Source organism: Mesoplodon bidens, assembly GCF_964165515.1.
Source record: "Mesoplodon bidens genome assembly, chromosome: 2".
Lineage (NCBI taxonomy): Eukaryota > Metazoa > Chordata > Mammalia > Artiodactyla > Ziphiidae > Mesoplodon > Mesoplodon bidens.
This window is the reverse complement of record NC_138177.1, coordinates 67,151,896-67,169,483: the sequence shown is the minus strand read 5'-3', so window position 1 is coordinate 67,169,483 and position 17,588 is coordinate 67,151,896. Positions and strand designations below refer to the sequence as shown.

The 17,588-nt window shown below is 36.8% G+C and overlaps 1 protein-coding gene across 4 annotated transcripts in view; it reads left to right on the top strand.

The window, feature by feature from the left end:
• Positions 1–16,873, top strand: part of UAP1 (UDP-N-acetylglucosamine pyrophosphorylase 1) — a 38,301-nt gene extending 21,428 nt beyond the window's left edge. For 2 of the 4 annotated variants that reach the window (XM_081256488.1, XM_081256487.1), the window contains 5 exons: positions 4,235–4,428; positions 9,507–9,647; positions 10,438–10,626; positions 15,459–15,525; positions 16,300–16,873. In XM_081256488.1, the coding sequence (XP_081112614.1) occupies positions 4,235–4,428; positions 9,507–9,647; positions 10,438–10,626; positions 15,459–15,525; positions 16,300–16,392 (684 nt within the window). In that variant the 3' untranslated portion in view covers positions 16,393–16,873. Of the gene's footprint in view, positions 1–4,234; positions 4,429–9,506; positions 9,648–10,437; positions 10,627–11,748; positions 11,800–15,458; positions 15,526–16,299 lie in introns of all 4 variants that reach the window. The other 2 variants (XM_081256486.1, XM_081256485.1) reach the window with 2 other exon arrangements.
• Positions 16,874–17,588: the final 715 nt, after the last annotated feature.

Genomic DNA, 17,588 nt, shown 5'->3' with positions numbered 1-17,588 from the left:
TCATGATAGTCTTGTGAATAAGTTGGAAAAACGCAGATAGGGGATAAGGACAATTAAAGAGATTAAATAACTGCATGAATGACCACAAACATACTGATATTGAGACAGAGGGAGGTTTGTAATGCCATATAATATGGCTGTCCTTGGCATAGTTCTTTTTAGCATTTTTTTTGGTTTCATAGATGATAATATAAGAGACTTGCCTTTATGACATCAAAGACCTTAATAACATTTCGGAAGATTTGAAAATATTAATGTAAATATTACTTTCCTGGAAATCTGTAAAGGTATCAGTTCTCACAGAATTAAAGTGTAACACAATCCTGATCAAAGTCTTAGTGAGACTATTTTAGGGACATTTGACAAAATGATGGTAAAGTTTAGAATAAATAAATAAAGTTTAGATTGTAAAGATGACCAGGAAAATGTTGAAAAAAGATGATGATAAGGAAGGAAGAGGGTTGAAGACAATCTATCAGATATTAAAATGGGTTGTAAATAAAAAGTAACTAGGAGTGTAGTACTGAAACCAGAATAGAATGACAGGTTAATGGAACAGATCAGTCAGAAACAAACTCACGTAAAGATGGCATTTCAACTCATTGGGGGGAAATGAATGGGATAACTGGCTAAAAATAAAGTAAGATGTCTCCCTCAGAGCTCATACCAAAATCAATTTCAAATGCATTACCAAGTAAAAAACCATAAAGATGATAGAAGAAAGTTTAGAATAATTTTATTTATTTTTATTTTTTTATTTGAGTTTAGTTGATTTACAGTGTTGTGTTAGAATAATTTTAAAATCGACATGAAGGGAAGACCTATTTCCCGGAAGCAAAAACCGTATAGGCTTCTGACAAAAGCAAATTAAACTACATATAAATTTTAAATATATGAATTTAAAAAGAAGAGCTGCCATAAGAGACATATCATATCCTTGGTTGGAAATTTTCTATTATAAAGATGTCATTTCTCTCCAAATTAATCTACAAATCTAATGCAAAGTCACAGAAGCTGAAGTCTTAAATTTACTAGTACAAGTTTTGAGAGATTAAGCTGGTAGACCTAAGAAGACTCCTCCTGACTCTGAAAGTAAAGCGTTGGTTTAGTTCATTGATTGAAGACCTCTATCCATTTCAGTACTCTATGAGTATCTGTGCTGTATTGTAAATAGCTACTAAACTGTAATAGAAATAGTGCATTGGATTTTAATTACGTAGCTACTAAGCTTTAAAAAACAAAACAAAACTGTATTTCTGACTTTGTTCCACTTGGTGTCACTCTTCTTTCTAAAATAGAAACTTAAAATTTTACTGCTCTGAGCTTCAGAATCAATTTAAATTCTAAATGATTAGAGAATATTGAACCTGGGAGGGACCTCAGAGATCATCTATCTGGTCAACCCCTTTGATCTCAGAAATGGACACTCTGAGTTCCAGTACTAAATAAGTTCCAGGCTCAAGGTCCTTCATCACATTAGCAGAGGCAGGATTAGAACTGTTTCCCAACTCTTAGTTTTAGTATTATATCACATTTATAAAGCCAAATTCTTTTGATTAATTATGTTTTTGCTGGCAGCTCAAAAAACATTGAATTGGTATGCCAACTTTTATGAGTATATTAATCATACGGGGATATAAATACAACCATTCTCTCTTCTCCATTTCCCCTGGGTCCTCTAGGACAAATCCTGCCTCAGTCTTCCTGCCTAGTTCTGTGTCTGGCATATAATGTAACAGTCACTCAATGAATGCATAAATACATATTCAGATGGAACCGAAATATTACAAGACTGGTATACGTTAAAAACTTTTAGAAATAGTAGAAATCATCTATGTAATCTGTCCTCCCACCTTTTAATTTAAAAAATCAAGATGTTAGAATATATTTTTAAAAACACCTAAATTAGGGAGTGATGCATAGTGTGTAGTAGAATTCTATGCAGGGAATTCTTTTTTAATTCTTTAATAGGCTCCTGTCTTGGTGAATTAAGTATTTTTTATGGAGTGAGAGCCTTGAGAAAAGACTTAGTGGAGTGGTTTACAAAAGTACGTAGCTGAGAGAGTAGGAATGATTGTTAATTAAAGATAATTTTAGGGCTTCCCTGGTGGCACAGAGGTTAAGAATCCATCTGCCGGTGCAGGGGACATGGGTTTGATCCCTGGTCTGGAAAGATCCCACATGCCGTGGAGCAACTAAGCCTGTGTGCCACAACTACTGAGCCTGCGCTCTAGAGCCCGCGAGCCACAACTACTGAAGCCTGCGTGCCACAACTACTGAAGCTCGCGTGCCTAGAGCCTGTGCTCCGCAGCAAGAGAAGCCACTGCAATGAGAAGCCCACATACCGCAACAAAGAGTAGCCCCCGCTCACCGCAACTAGAGAAAGCCCACACGCAGCAATGAAGACCCAATGCAGCCAAAAATAAATAAATAAATACGTAAATTAAATTAAAAAAAAAAAAGAAAAAAATTCCTTTAAAAAGTGTTTTAAAAAAGAAAAGATAACTTTGAGGTTAAAGTGTTACTTTGAACTCAGCTTTTCAGGATTTAACTTGTAGGAAATCAAGAGACCTCTTAATTTTATGCTGTAAATCTTTTCTGTAGAATATAAACTGACTTCCAACTTCATGTACTTTACAAATGCTTTCTTTTGTAATCTGGACTTTTATAGTATTTGGAGGTTCATAGTTGTTATAAAAGTAAACCTTTTACTGGCAGATTAACACTTGGGAAGTAAAGTGTGAATACGCTTATTTTTATTTTATGGTTAGGAGTAGGGTTGTATAGAAGTGATTGGAAAACAAACCTCGTGTGTGTGTGTGTGTGTGTGTGTTTTAATGGGAATGGGAGGAATCTATTCCAGATTCCCTGTCTACTGAGATACCTACTGTAGAGAATGTGAAGTGATAGACTAGAATTGCAAATAGGTCCATGATTGGTTTAAATAATTTTGCTGTATGTTTCCCTCCAGTTTAATCCACTTCTGTGGTAGAAGGTTTCTTTTCATTGAATACTGTACTCCTTTCAGGGCAGCAAACTGTGAAACTACACAGCAGGCCTACGTATCCAGTAGCCCAGCCTCACTGAGCTACACTCAGTGCCTATATCTCTAATTGCTGTGTAAACTAAGTGCTCAATAGTGGCTTTAGTTGTCTGGAAGGGACTGCCACTGGCTGTATTTATTTTAAGAGATCAGTTGCTGAAGAAAAGCTTTAATTTTATTGATATAATTTCATGTATAGTTTGCATAGACTTTTCAAAGTGGGGACAGATTTTTCAAAATACTCTGGAATATGCTGAATTGTTAATGGAACAGGGCAAAAATAATATCTTCATATATTTTAATTGTTTGATTTTCCGCTGGATATTCATCTCATCTGAAGCTTGAGTTTTCTGTTAGCGCATTGCATACAGTTGTTTCATAATTTTATTCTAAACACTTAATTTAGGTCAGTGATATATGCTTAGGGTAGTGGGGTATCAGAATCACCTGTGAGGTTTTTTAAAATTACATACTCTTATGTTTTCCCTCTGATTTTGACCAAATACTTTTCTCTCAGCTCCCTGATCATCCTAGAGTCTTTGCTAGATTATCAAATCACTGGTTTTCAACTTTTTAAAAAAGCATAGAACCTCTTACTTCAAACAAAACCTAGCCTGCAAAACATAAATATGAGTGGGCTTTTCTGATTGAAGTTGGAGTGGAACACTGTGACCTGCCCGCTCTAACCCTCCTACCTCCTAGCCAAGTCCCTGAAAAATAAGGAATTTGCTGTATTCATGAACGAAAATGAAAGAAACACCATTTTCAAATGAAATATTGGTTTGTGCAAAATGAGAGGCAAAATGCCTTACTTCTTTTGTTTTGTGAATCTTAGAGAGATTTTGTTTCATTTATTCTCAAAGTAGTTGAGTGTGGTTAAGGATAAATTCAATAATAAAAACATATTTGGGGGAACATAGACTCCTTATTTAGTTATTCCCAGTCCAATGTGATTTCTTCTGGGCCCTATGTATATGATGGAATTTCTGCTGTACAGTTTAGTTAGATGATAAATTGGAGGGAGATAATTTACCTCTTCCCAGATAGATGATTATCTAAAGATTCCTCTTGACTTAATACCTTAAAGATAAAATAAGTAAAATTGTAAATGTGGTCTTGGAAAATGACAGATCTCCAATGCAGTGCCTGATTGAATTTCTTTCTCTACTGTTGTCTTCCTTTGGTGGGCAGGTGGTAGAGAAAACGAACCCTACAGAACCAGTTGGAGTGGTTTGCCGAGTGGATGGAGTATACCAGGTGGTGGAATATAGTGAGATTTCTCTGTCTACAGCTCAAAAACGAAGCTCAGATGGACGACTGCTGTTCAATGCGGGGAACATTGCCAACCATTTCTTCACTGTACCATTTCTGAGAGATGTTGTCAAGTATGGGCAAGATGGGGGCTTTTAAAAATTTTTATTTACTGTTAATCTGAAGCTAAGTCACTTGAGAAGTAGGAAGAAACTTCAAGTCCATATCGTACATGATTCATCTTCCTTTCTGAGGAGCATCTTCATCAAATGGAAGTTTACCTGACATTGTAGTTGTTTTTAGTAAGATATATCATCGAGTGCAAATTTGTAGTAGCCCATTCTCCTCAGTGCATTAACTGGAGTCCAAAGCAGTTCTCGCTCTTCTCTTACTTCCCTCCCTCCAGCTGTGCTAGGTTCTGGAGAAGCAAAGAATAAGAAAGGGAATACCCTCTCTCTACCACAACTGGAAACCTTAAAAAGTACAGATGTCTACCCTACATCTACTGAATCAGAATTTCTGGAGGTGGATGCAGACATCCATATTTTTAACAAGCTGTCCACACCATTTAATTTAGCTGGTTCTCAGACTAGCATTTAGGAACTAGTGCATTAGAAAGTAATGAAAAAAGAACGTGAGACAAGGATGGAAATCAGCATAGTAGTGCCAACTAAGGATAAAATAAGAGCTATTTTATCACACCAGATTTTAAAATGAAGGACATTCTCAATATCTGATTCTTCACTTGATTGCTTTTTAGACATTTAAGATGACTATTACTTTTTAAAAAGTTACTCAGCTTTACTTTTTTTTTTTAACATCTTTACTGGAGTATAATTGCTTTACAGTGTTGTGTTAGTTTCTGCTGTATAACAAAGTGAATCAGCTATATGCATATGTATATCCCCATTTCCCCTCCCTCTTGTGTCTCCCTCCCACCCTCCTTATCCCACCCCTCTAGGTGGTCACAAAGCACCGAGCTGATCTGCCTGTGCTATGCAGCTGCTTCCCACTAGCTATCTGTTTTACATTTGGTAGTGCCTATATGTCCATGCCACTCTCTCACTTCGTCCCAGCTTACCCTTCACCCTCCCCATGTCCTCAAGTCCATTCTGTATGTCTCTGCCTTTATTCCTGTCCTGCCCTTCGGTTCATCGGAACTTTTTTTTTTTAGATTCCATATATATATGTTAGCATACGATATTTGTTTTTCTCTTTCTGACTTAGTTCGCTCTGTATGACAGACTTTAGGTCCATCCACCTCACTACAAATAACTCAATTTCATTTCTTCTTATGGCTGAGTAATATTCCATTGTATATATGTGCCACATCTTCTTTATCCATTCATCTGTCGATGGACACTTAGGATGCTTCCATGTCCTGGCTATTGTAAATAGTGCTGCAGTGAACATTGTGGTACAAGACTCTTTGAATTATGGTTTTCTTAGGGTATATGGCCGGTAGTGGGATTGCTGGGTCATATGGTAGTTCTCTTTTTAGTTTTTTAAGGAATCTCCATACTATTCTCCATAATGGCTATATCAATTTACATTCCACCAACAATGCAAGAGGGTTCCCTTTTCCCCACACCCTCTCCAGCATTTACTGTTTGTAGATTTTTTGATGATGGCCATTCTGACCTGTGTGAGGTGATACCTCATTGTAGTTTTGATTTGCATTTCTCTAATGATTAGTGATGTTGAGCATCCTTTCATGTGTTTGTTGGCAATCTGTATATCTTCTTTGGAGAAATGTCTATTTAGGTCTTCTGCCCATTTTTGGATTGGGTTGTTTGTTTTTTTGATATTGAGCTGCATGAGCTGCTTGTATATTTTGGAGATTAATCCTTTGTCAGTTGCTTCATTTGCAAATATTTTCTCCCATTCTGAGGGTTGTCTTTTCATCTTGTTTGTAGTTTCCTTTGCTGTACAAAAGCTTTTAAGTTTCATTAGATCCCATTTGTTTGTTTTTATTTCCATTTCTCTAGGAGGTGGGTCAAAAAGGATCTTGCTGTTACTTATGTCATAGAGTGTTCTGCCAATGTTTTCCTGTAAGAGTTTTATAGTGCCTGGCCTTACATTTAGTCCATTTGGAGTTTATTTTTGTGTAAGGAAGTGTTCTAATTTCATTCTTTTACATGTAGCTGTGCAGTTTTCCCAGCACCACTTTATTGAAGAGGCTGTCTTTTCTCCATTGTATTCTCTTGCCTCCTTTTATCAAAGATAAGGTGACCATAGATGCATGGGTCTATCTCTGGGCTTTCTATACTGTTCCACTGATCTATATTTCTATTTTTGTGCCAGTACCATACTGCCTTGATTACTGTAGCTTTGTAGTATAGTCTGAAGTCCAGGAGGCTGATTCCTCCAGCTCCATTTTTCGTTCTCAAGATTGCTTTGGCTATTCGGGGTCTTTTGTGTTTCCATACAAATTGTGAAATTTTTTGTTATAGTTTTGTGAAAAATGCAGTTGGTAGTTTGATAGGGATTGCAGTGAATCTGTAGATTGCTTTGGGTAGTATAGTCATTTTCACAGTGTTGTTTCTTCTAATCCAAGAACATGGTAAATCTCTCCATCTGTTTTTATCATCTTTAATTTCTTTCATCAGTGTCTCATAGTTTTCTGTATACAGGTCTTTTGTCTCCTTAGGTAGGTTTATTCCTAGGTATTTTATTCTTTTTGTTGCATGGTAAATGGGAGTGTTTCCTTAATTTTTCTTTCATATTTTTCATCAGTAGTGTATAGGAATGCAAGAGATTTCTGTGCATTAATTTTGTATCTTGCTACTCTACCATATTCATTGGTTAGCTCTCGTAGTTTTTTGGTAGCATCTTTAGGATTCTCTACGTATAGTATCATGTCGTCTGCAAACAGTGACAGTTTTACTTCTTCTTTTCTGATTTGGATTCCTTTTACTTCTTTTTCTTCTCTGATTGCTGTGGCTAAAACTTCCAAAACTATGTTGAATAATAGTGGTGAGAGTGGGCAACCTTGTCTTGTTCTTGATCTTAGAGGAAATGGTTTCAGTTCTTCACCATTGAGAGCGATGTTGGCTGTGGGTTTGTCATATATGGCCTTTATTATGTTGAGGTAGGTTACCTCTGTGCCTACTTTCTGGAGAGTTTTTATCATAAATGGGTGTTGAATTTTGGCAAAAGTTTTTTCTGCATCTATTGAGATTATCATATGGTTTTTGTCCTTCAATTTGTTAATATTGTGTATCACATTGATTGATTTGTGTATATTGAAGAATCCTTGCATTCCTGGGGTAAACCCCACTTGATCATGGTGTATGATCCTTTTAATCTGCTGTTGGATTCTGTTTGCTAGTATTTTGTTGAGGATTTTTGCATCTATGTTAATCAGTGATATTGGCCTGTAGTTTTTCTTTTTTGTGATATCTTTGTCTGGTTTGGGTATCAGGGTGATGGTGGCCTCATAGAATGAGTTTGGGAGTGTTCCTCCCTCCGCTGTATTTTGGAAGAGTTTGAGAAGGGTGGGTGTTAGCTCTTCTCTAAATGTTTGGTAGAATTCACCTGTGAAGCCATCTGGTCCTGAACTTTTGTTAATTGGAAGGCTTTTAATCACAGTTTTAATTTCAGTGCTTGTGATTGGTCTGTTTATATTTTCTATTTCTGCCTGGTTCAGTCTCAGAAGGTTGTGCTTTACTGAGGATTTGTCCATTTCTTCCAGGTTGTCCATTTTATCAGCATATAATTGCTTGTAGTAATCTCTCATGATCCTTTGTGTTTCTTCAGTGTCAGTTGTTATTTTCCTTTTTCATTTCTAATTCTGTTGATTTTACTTTTCTCCCTTTTTTCTTGATGAGTCTGGCTAATGATTTATCAATTTTGTTTAACTTCTCAAAGAACCAGCTTTTAGTTTTATTGATCTTTGCTGTTGTTTCCTTCATTTCTTTTTCATTTATTTCTGATCTGATCTTTATGATTTCTTTACTTCTGTTAACTTTGGGTTTTTTTGTTCTTCTTTCTCTATTGCTTTAGGTGTAAGTTTAGGTTGTTTATTTGAGATTTTTCTTGTCTCTTGAGGTAGAACTGTATTGCTATAAACTTCCCTCTTAGGGCTGCTTTTGCTGCATCCCATAGGTTTTGGGTTGTTATCTTTTCATTGTCATTTGTTTATAGGTATGTTTTGATTTTGCCTTTGATGTCTTCAGTGATCTCTTGGTTATTTAGTAGTGTATTGTTTAGCTTCCATGTGTTTGTATTTTTTTACAGTTTTTTTTCCTGTAATTGATATCTAGTCTCATAGCATCGTTGTTGGAAAAGATTCTTGATATGATTTCAATTTTCTTAAATTTACCAAGGCTTGATTTGTGACCAAGATATGGTCTATCCTGGAGAATGTTCCATGAGCCCTTGAGAAGAAAGTGTATTCTGTTGTTTTTGGATGGAATGTCCTATAAATATCAGTCATGTCCATCTTGTTCGGTGTGTCATTTAAAGCTTGTGTTTCCTTATTTTTTTCATTTTGGATGATCTGTCCGTTGATGAAAGTGCGGTGTTAAAGTCTGCTACTGTTACTGTGTTACAGTTGATTTCCCCTTTTATGGCTGTTAGCATTTGCCTTATATACTGATGTGCTCCTATGTTGGGTGCATAAATATTTACAATTGTTATATCTTCTTCTTGGATTGATCCCTTGATCATTATGTAGTGTCCTTCTTTGTCTTTTGTAATAGTCTTTAAAGTCTATTTTGTCTGATGTGAGAATTGCTACTACAGCTTTCTTCTGATTTCCATTTTCAGGTTTACTTTAGAATTTCAACTCCAGTTCCAAAATATTTCCCATTCCACTATGCTTTTTGCAGCTGTGTTATTAATTCATCCAAAGTAATTATAAATACTCTTCTTTCCATCTAACACTTGATGGTATCTCAGTTGGGAAAGTTGGGGCGAAGAGTGGAACATTTTATAAAAGACATGGAAATCATGGGAGAGATGTTGGTGTGAGCTGTGTGTGCATTTTTTTATTTTGGAGATCATGATTTGATTTTTTTTAATTTATGGAAATGAATAGGGAAATCTATTCATTTAATATTTAAACTTGAACTGAAATTTAACAAATGCTTTTCCCTTTGAAATCTTAGTACTCATTGTTGGTGCGTTTGCTCCTGAGTATGATTATCAGATTCTCTGGCATTTTAAATTTGGAAAGTGATTATGTTTTTTTTTTTCTTTTCCTACTTAGTATTTATGAACCTCAGTTGCAGCACCATGTGGCTCAGAAGAAGATTCCATATGTGGATTCCCAGGGGCAGTTAATTAAGCCAGACAAACCAAATGGAATAAAGATGGAAAAATTTGTCTTTGACATCTTCCAGTTTGCAAAGTATGTTTCGAATAACATCAGTAAGATTAAGTATGTCTTGAAATGTTGCCCTTTACTCTTCTAGGCAGAACACTCTTTTCAGAAAACAGTTGACAGTGTATATTGTCAGTTATGGCATTTTGATTGTGAGTGTATAGTTTTGACTCATTATCATCCTCTAGTGTGAAACCACCAATCCAAGAATATGGTTTGTGTTGCCTGTGGGTACGTTTTAAAAAATTTCAGTTAGTTTATTATCTGACTCTCCTGCAGAATTGTTAAAGTCACTTATTTTGGCTGAGAGACAGAAAAGGTTGAGATAGAGAATTGGCCCATTTTGTGTTTAGGATGTCTTACTGATCTATGAGTAAATGTTTCAGTGAACATGTTTTTACCTTATACAGCTCTCTGTTAAAGATCACATTGATGTTGAGATTTGTGTCTCAGAACTTTACCAATATGAAAATGCAGAAGTCATCTTCCTATATACATTTCTAAATCATCCTTTTTGCCTGTTTTTTTGTTTCAGAATAGATACTAATATGATCTTTTTGTATTAACATTTCTAATCTGACTTAAGATGAAGTATTTTATTGTTGGGGTTGGAAATAATTTTTCATTTTGCAGAGAGAAGAGAATTCCAACTTTATTTCATCCAGGGATGAACATTATTTCTTTCAGCATTCGTTTGAAATTGGATTAAGAGAGACTGTAATTGAAGACCAAAGGCTTAGCTATATAGAGAGGAGTCAGAAGCTGTGTGCACAGTTTTATTTCATAATAAAGCAGTGTTTGTATGGTTCTACTCTAGGAAGTTTGTGGTGTATGAAGTATTACGGGAAGATGAGTTTTCCCCACTGAAGAATGCAGACAGTCAGAATGGGAAGGACAACCCCACTACTGCAAGGCATGCTTTGATGTCCCTTCATCATTGCTGGGTCCTCAATGCCGGAGGCCACTTCATAGATGAAAATGGCTCTCGCCTCCCAGCAATTCCGCGGTAGGTTGATGCCTTTTCTCTTCTGTGTGGATGCTTCCTGGGCTTCTCCTCTTGGACTTCTTTTTCCTCTATCTCTGATGTATTCCTAGAACTTTTAAAAAAGCAAAGTATTGATGTGGGCAGATCCTGATGTGAAGTAATGAAGGCTTGGCCTGTTACAAAGAGAACAATAGCTTTACTTCCCTTTAAAGAGGAATCTTCTAAAGCTCTTGGTTTTTTGAATGCCTCTCTACTGTGTCAGTGAACTGACTCCTACTGAATAATGGTCAGTAGGTAATTCTTCTGGTGCGCCCCATGGTTAAAGTCCATCAGAGGCCACTATGCCACAGCGCAAGAGGATTGATTTTTGCTGCCCATATATCTGTGGCCTCACTTAAGTGCTATCTACGAGCCCCTGCCCTCCAACCCACAAAAGACCTGCCACCCACAGGCTGCCTATGAGACATAGGCATACTTCAGTTCTCATCATGGCACTTTCAGATTGCTGAGGGAGGTGCCAGGAAGGGATGTGCATGCTACTTACATTCACTGATACTCAAACTTCGGAAACGTTTTAGGATTTTAGAATTAAAAAAAAAAAAAAGAAGATCCTTGGGGCTATTCAAATGTGAGATAAAGCACTTTTAAGCTATGTCTTATGTTTTTTGATAAAACCCCTTTTGGCACCTAGAATTCCCCCTTTCTAAATCATTCGATGTTTCTATACTTCTGTAAAAAACATTCTGCCATATAATTTATATTCTTAAGGGATAAAAAGACTGTTTGTATGCACAAAAGCTCTAGAATGCCTTGGTAAAGGTTAGAACATTGGTCATTGGAACTTACTGGTCCATAACTATGTTTTTACAAAAAGGAGCAGTGGTAGACTGTCTCGCAGTCCAAGGCTACTTTCAGGCTCTGTGTTGTCAACAGGCTTGCTCTGTGCCATGTCAGATTGTCCTCATGCTTCATCTTTGACCACTGAGTTGTTTTTCATTTTTTTTACCCGCACAGATCTCCTTTGCCAAGTTTATAATTTATCATAAATACATGCCTTTCGGTCAAGTATATTTTGCAGTTCCAGTTCATTTTTATTGTTTGGTATGTTTCCTTTCCCATTAATGCTTATTTGTTCCTACATAGCAGTGCTACAAATGGAAAGTCAGAGACCATCACAGCTGATGTCAATCACAAGTAAATATACCAGCCTGCCTGCAGTGCATGGTGATGGGGCTGTGCTTCCCTCCATACTAACTGGCATTGTAGTTTAGTGCTCTCTGCCTTTTGGTGGTCTGCGGGGTGGATGGTTGAAGCTTTGGTGGGGGTACTGCTTATTTGGTGGCAGGTATCTTGCTGGATGACACTAACTCAGAATCTCAGTGCATGCTGGAAATGGGGAGCATGCTTTTCTAAAAAATTTGACCATAGGTATTTGAGCCTGTAGTGACAAGTTAACAAGTAAAAGATAAAATCTAGAGCACGTTACAGGCCAGGGAGAACAAATTTGGATCCCAGCATACCCCTTTTAGCATAAGCTAGATAAAAATAACATTCTGCAGATGTGTCTTATCAAATTGGATATATGCTGTCAGTATAAAGGCTAACTGCTCTTGACATATTTGATGGCTCTTAACGTGGAGAAAACTGTTCTTCTGATTTATTCTCATAGTAACAGCTCCATTTTTGGTCTCTCTGTGTTAATTTTAGTCAGTTACTTCCTGCTCCTAAAGAAAGTGTCTTTTTGTCTTAATGGTTGATAATTTTTAGCTAGAAGTAGCATGTATCTTCTCTTGTTTGGGTACTGACAGAGTTTGAAAAAGCCATTATCTTTATAGCTAAAGAGGCAGCTTGGTATTCTTGTTACACTTTAAAAGTAATAAGGTTTAGTTTGAGTTTTAAGTTTTTAAGATAATTTGGGAAATGTGTACATAGCAAGGATCTGGAGATGGGAGTTTTCTCAGAAATAGAGTAGCAGTGATGTCAGTTTCATCTGTGTGTTTTTTCCTGCCTGTGCCACTCATCTTTGCCCTGTAGAGACAAGTCCCTGTGAGTGTCAGTGTTTCTGGGATGTGGCCCTGGAGACAAGGAAGTGGACTCACAGAGCTGGCTAGTTTCTTATAGCAGCCATAGCTAACTATTGCCCCTCATGCCATAGCAGCTGGGACGCAGTGCCCTTTGTCATTGTCTGTCCCATCCATCGTCTTTAATATGTGGAAGCAAGCTGCTTTTACAATTAAAAAAATAAATTTTTGACCCTAAATTTCCTTGTGATTGAACCACAGCTTTTAACCTGTAAAGTGAAACAGCTTCTTAATTATACAACCAAAAACAACATCCAGCTATCTCAGTTAAGATACAAAAAGTTTTAAACATTATTTAGTTCTTGTTTGAGTTCTTTTATTTCACACTCCCCCCATCCCCATTTACTTCATTTTAACCATTTGTTGAATAGTTAAACTGAAATCAAAGTTTGGCCCCAAATGAGATCATGGAATTAGAAATAGGTCCTGCTGAAATTCTTAGGACTAAAGGATGCCCTCATAGAGTAGAAAAAGATTACTTAAAAATGGGAGATGAAAAGAAAGTATTTTTTATAAAAGAGGGAAGAAACAGCTTGGAGGTATTCTGAAAGAATGGAAGCAAGGATGCTGAATTTTGACAAAATGACATTATTTTTATTTTTTACCTGAATACCTACTCAACAGTGTTAGCTACCAGAAAGATGCTTGACTAAAGAATTAGGGGACAGAGCTGTGTGGGGCTGATTTGCCTATCTCCTGAGATTTTACATTTGGTGACAGGAGTTCCTCTGTTTTCTCTTCTCGGGCATCCAACTTTCTTAGTTTTTTTTGGTACCTTTGTGGTACTAGAAGGGAAGTTATATTCAGGTTGGCTATGTGTTCCTCCGGTTCAAAAACACCTTCAGTTCCTGGCACACCAAATCCTTTAGGGGTTCAGGTGGGGCTGGGTTATATACATCTTATCAATGGAATGGGTCCTCATTTTCCCATTTGGTTTTATAGGACTCCAAGCTGCCCCAGAGGGTCTGGACCAGATCTCTTGAGCTCTTTTGATAGAATCTGATACATATCTACATCTCTGGCTGGAGAGATATGTGCTCCATCTTTTTAGTTCATCTTTTACCTGAATTAGTCTGCCATCCATCTACCCTCAATAGTTCGTTTATTCATTCAGCCAGCAAGCATTTGTAGGCCTTTTACCTGAATTAGTCTGCCATCCATCTACCCTCAATAGTTCGTTTATTCATTCAGCCAGCAAGCATTTGTAGGCCTGCACACAGACCTTCAGGTACTGTTAGTATCCCAGGTGCTGAAGTAGCTTACACAAGAGAAATAAGTCATTTCTTACAGCCTACTGTGAGATTCAAGATGCACATACATAAAGGTAAAGTAACATCATCAGGCAGTATGTATTAAGTATGTGGTATAAATAATTACCCTAGGAGGCAGTGACTTATCACAGGTCTAATAGATTTATTTATTTTTTTATAAATAACTGAATGAGAGCAATCACTATGAAATGCAGTGGTCAAAGGAAGGTTGGGGCTTGAGTTATGTCTTGGAGGGTGGGTATGATTTTGATAGTTAAAGGGACCATAGTTGAGAATGACTTGGAATAATCTAAGGTACATGTGTCTGGCCTGGTTTGAGTGGGAAGTAGCAGGACAAGTGAGTTGGAGTAGGGTATAGAGTGCCTTGAAGGCTCACTAAATGGTTCTGTTGACAGAAAGATTGGGTGTGGCTAACCTCAGAAGCCCTCTGATTTTATTGACCCCACCAAAGCTTCAGACTACATATTTGGTAAAACAAAGGACAATATGTTTTGAGCCTGCAAAAGAGTAGATTTTTGTGTGCCCTGTATCTTACTGGTAAAATTCTTGAAATGGTGAAAAACCTCGAAGTTAGTGACTTTAAGCATATTAAAAGCACTATTTATTGACTTTTGTGTTACGTAATTTAGAAACTCAGGATCGCAGGTGGCTGTAAATGTTAGAACGTGATCTAGAGGAAGCAAGTGGTGACTTTGGTCTTGCCTTCACTTGGGTGCATTCTGCCTTAGCTCTTAAAAAAGGGACCTTGGTGAAAGTAACCGAGAAGCACCTTGAAACATTGAATAAATCAGCTCAGCTAATCTAATCTAGGAGATTTGGGCTGTACTGGGAAATAATTTAACTGACCTTTTAGTCCAATGGAATTTTCTGTAATGAAGGAAATGTTCTATATCTGTGCTATCCAATTTGGTAGTCGTTAGCCATTCATGGCTACAGAGCACTTGAAGTGTGGTTATTATGACTGAGGGACTGAATTTTAAATTTTTAATAAATTTTTAAAATTTTCATTAATCTAAGTTTAAATAACCATATGTGGCTAGTGGCCACTGTCTTGGACAGTGCAGTTTTAGAATGTCGGTCAACGTTAGTACGTAACATGCAAGGCTGTGTCAGGGTTAAAATGAAATACGAAGGATTCAAAATGCCTTGCAGTGAGCCTGGAACACAGTGCGTACTCAGTAACTAGTCCCTTTTCTATGAACTTAAAATTTGGAAATGATAAAAAATGATATGTACATTAAGGGATAAGTATGTTAATGTTGGCGAAGTACTTTGAAGAGCTACTGGTGATTACCCCAGATAGTGTCTTTTGGACCATGATGATTTCATGTTAACTTACTCCTCAGGGAATTAAGTGATCATGAGGGTAGGATCTGTTCTATTTGTTTAGGAGAATTTTGTTATCTGCAGGTTTCTCAGAGGGAAATTATGGTCTGTATCTTCGCTCTGGCAAGTAACACGGGAAGCAGAATCTTTACTGTGTCTGATTTTTTTTTCTTAGCTTGAAGGATGCCAATGATGTACCAATACAATGTGAAATCTCTCCTCTTATCTCCTATGCTGGAGAAGTAAGTTTGCTTTTTGCTTTTTTCCCTATTCTTTTAGAAGTAGGATCGTGATATTGTTTTATGTTGAAGTAGAGTTGTCCTTAGAGAAAATACATCATTTTCCACTGGCCCTGCCCTGAGGAGCTCGTCCTGGGAATGAGAAACCTTCTCTTTGAGAGTTCCTGTTATGGCTTTGCATTTGTCCATTAGTTGCCATGAACAGAATGTTTAATGTTTACTACATTTCACCTACACATTGAAATGCAATGGGCTTTTAAAAAATAAACCTTGTTTTTTAGGTAAATCATCTGTCATTTTTTAGTGTGATGTAATTTTTCCTTTCAGTGGGTCTGTTTTGTTCATATGCTTAGTACTTTCACCTTTAAGACTGGGGGATGTAGGGACCCCTTTATTCTAATATGTAATATTTTTTTCTGGAGATCCTTGTCAGATTGTTCACTTCTAGCATCAGAAACAGCCACCTTGCTTAGAATGTTAACTCTACTGAGTGATGATTATAAGGAAGAATGATTATCATCTTATTAACTTTAAAACTTTTATTATAATCAGAATAACTTTCCCTCTTTTTGTTGTTTGTTTTATGCTTCCATAAATAGGTCATTAAGCCCAGTTTAAAAAGTATACTAAGTAGATTTTTTATTGACTTGTAAATTCTGTATCTCAACCCAACTTGGCATTCATGCTTTATATCATTATTATAGCCATTAAGTCCAGCATTACATGACTAGTGTCCACCAGTTTTCTAACTGTGTTTCATTTCAACCCTTCTTGTAGGGACTAGAAAGTTATGTGGCAGATAAAGAATTCCATGCACCTTTAATCATTGATGAGAATGGAGTCCATGAGCTGGTGAAGAATGGTATATGAGCCAGATACCAAGTTCCACCACAATAAGAATAGCTTTTATTTTTGATAGACCGACTGTGAACCTACAGGACCTCTCCTGGAATACTCAGTTTTCCATATCCACAGGCTTTCATTTTAATTGTTGAACTCTCGTAACTACTACATATTCCCCAAGATCCAGATGACTGAACTTCAGAAAGTGTTTTTATGATTCTCAACTGATTGAAGGTCTTATTTATATTTTTCAATTGTATACTTTTTTTTCCAAGCTAAGGAAAACATTGGCCATCTAGGAAATTTCCTACAGCTTACGTGTAGTCAGGGTGTTCAACATCACTTTACTTGGAGCTGGCAGCGTTTGTTTTTGAAGTTGTACATAGTAATAATATGTCATTGTACATGTTGAAAGGTTTCTATGGTACTAAAAGTTTGGTTTATTTTATCAAAAATTAAATTTTTTTAAGAAAATGATTGGACAATAAAATGAACTTTTCTTCTTGTCTCTGGAGTGTCATTTGTACCTTGAGGGAATTATTCCATTGGGAAAATGTGAATCTTTGGAGAAACTTTGAGATAATGCAAAAAATCAAATTGATACCTCTGTGACTGCAATCTTCTAGTTTTTTTTTTTATGAATATCTAATTTTGAACTTTATCCTCCTATCACTTTATAATAGTGGCCCTCAACCAGAGATGGTTTTGCCATCCTCCAAGGGACGTTTGGCAATGTCTAGAGACATTTTTTGTTGTCATAACTGAGAGGGTGGGATAGTAGTACTGACATCTAATGAATAGAGACCAGGAATATTGCTACCCATCCTGCAATGCACAGGACAACCACCTATAAACAAGAATTATCTGGCCCAAACTGTAAAGGTTGAAAACCCTTGTATATCATTGGCTATTCTCTTTTGCTCAAATATTTGGTGGCACTTGTAATTTCAAAATAATATAATTCCTGCATTTCCCCAGGTGAGTTAATCACTACTATTCCAGTTTTGTTCTGTGTTTTCAGCTAGAGGATTAAACCGACAAAGGTGGTTTTTGGACTTCCCCGGTGGTCCGGTGGCTGAGACTCCATGCTCCCAGTGCAGCGGGCCTGGGTTGAATCCCTGGTCAGGGAACTAGATCCCACATGTGTGCTGCAAATAAGTGTACTCATGCCACAACTAAAAGAGCCCACATACCGCAACTAAAGATCTGTTTCCACAGCTAAG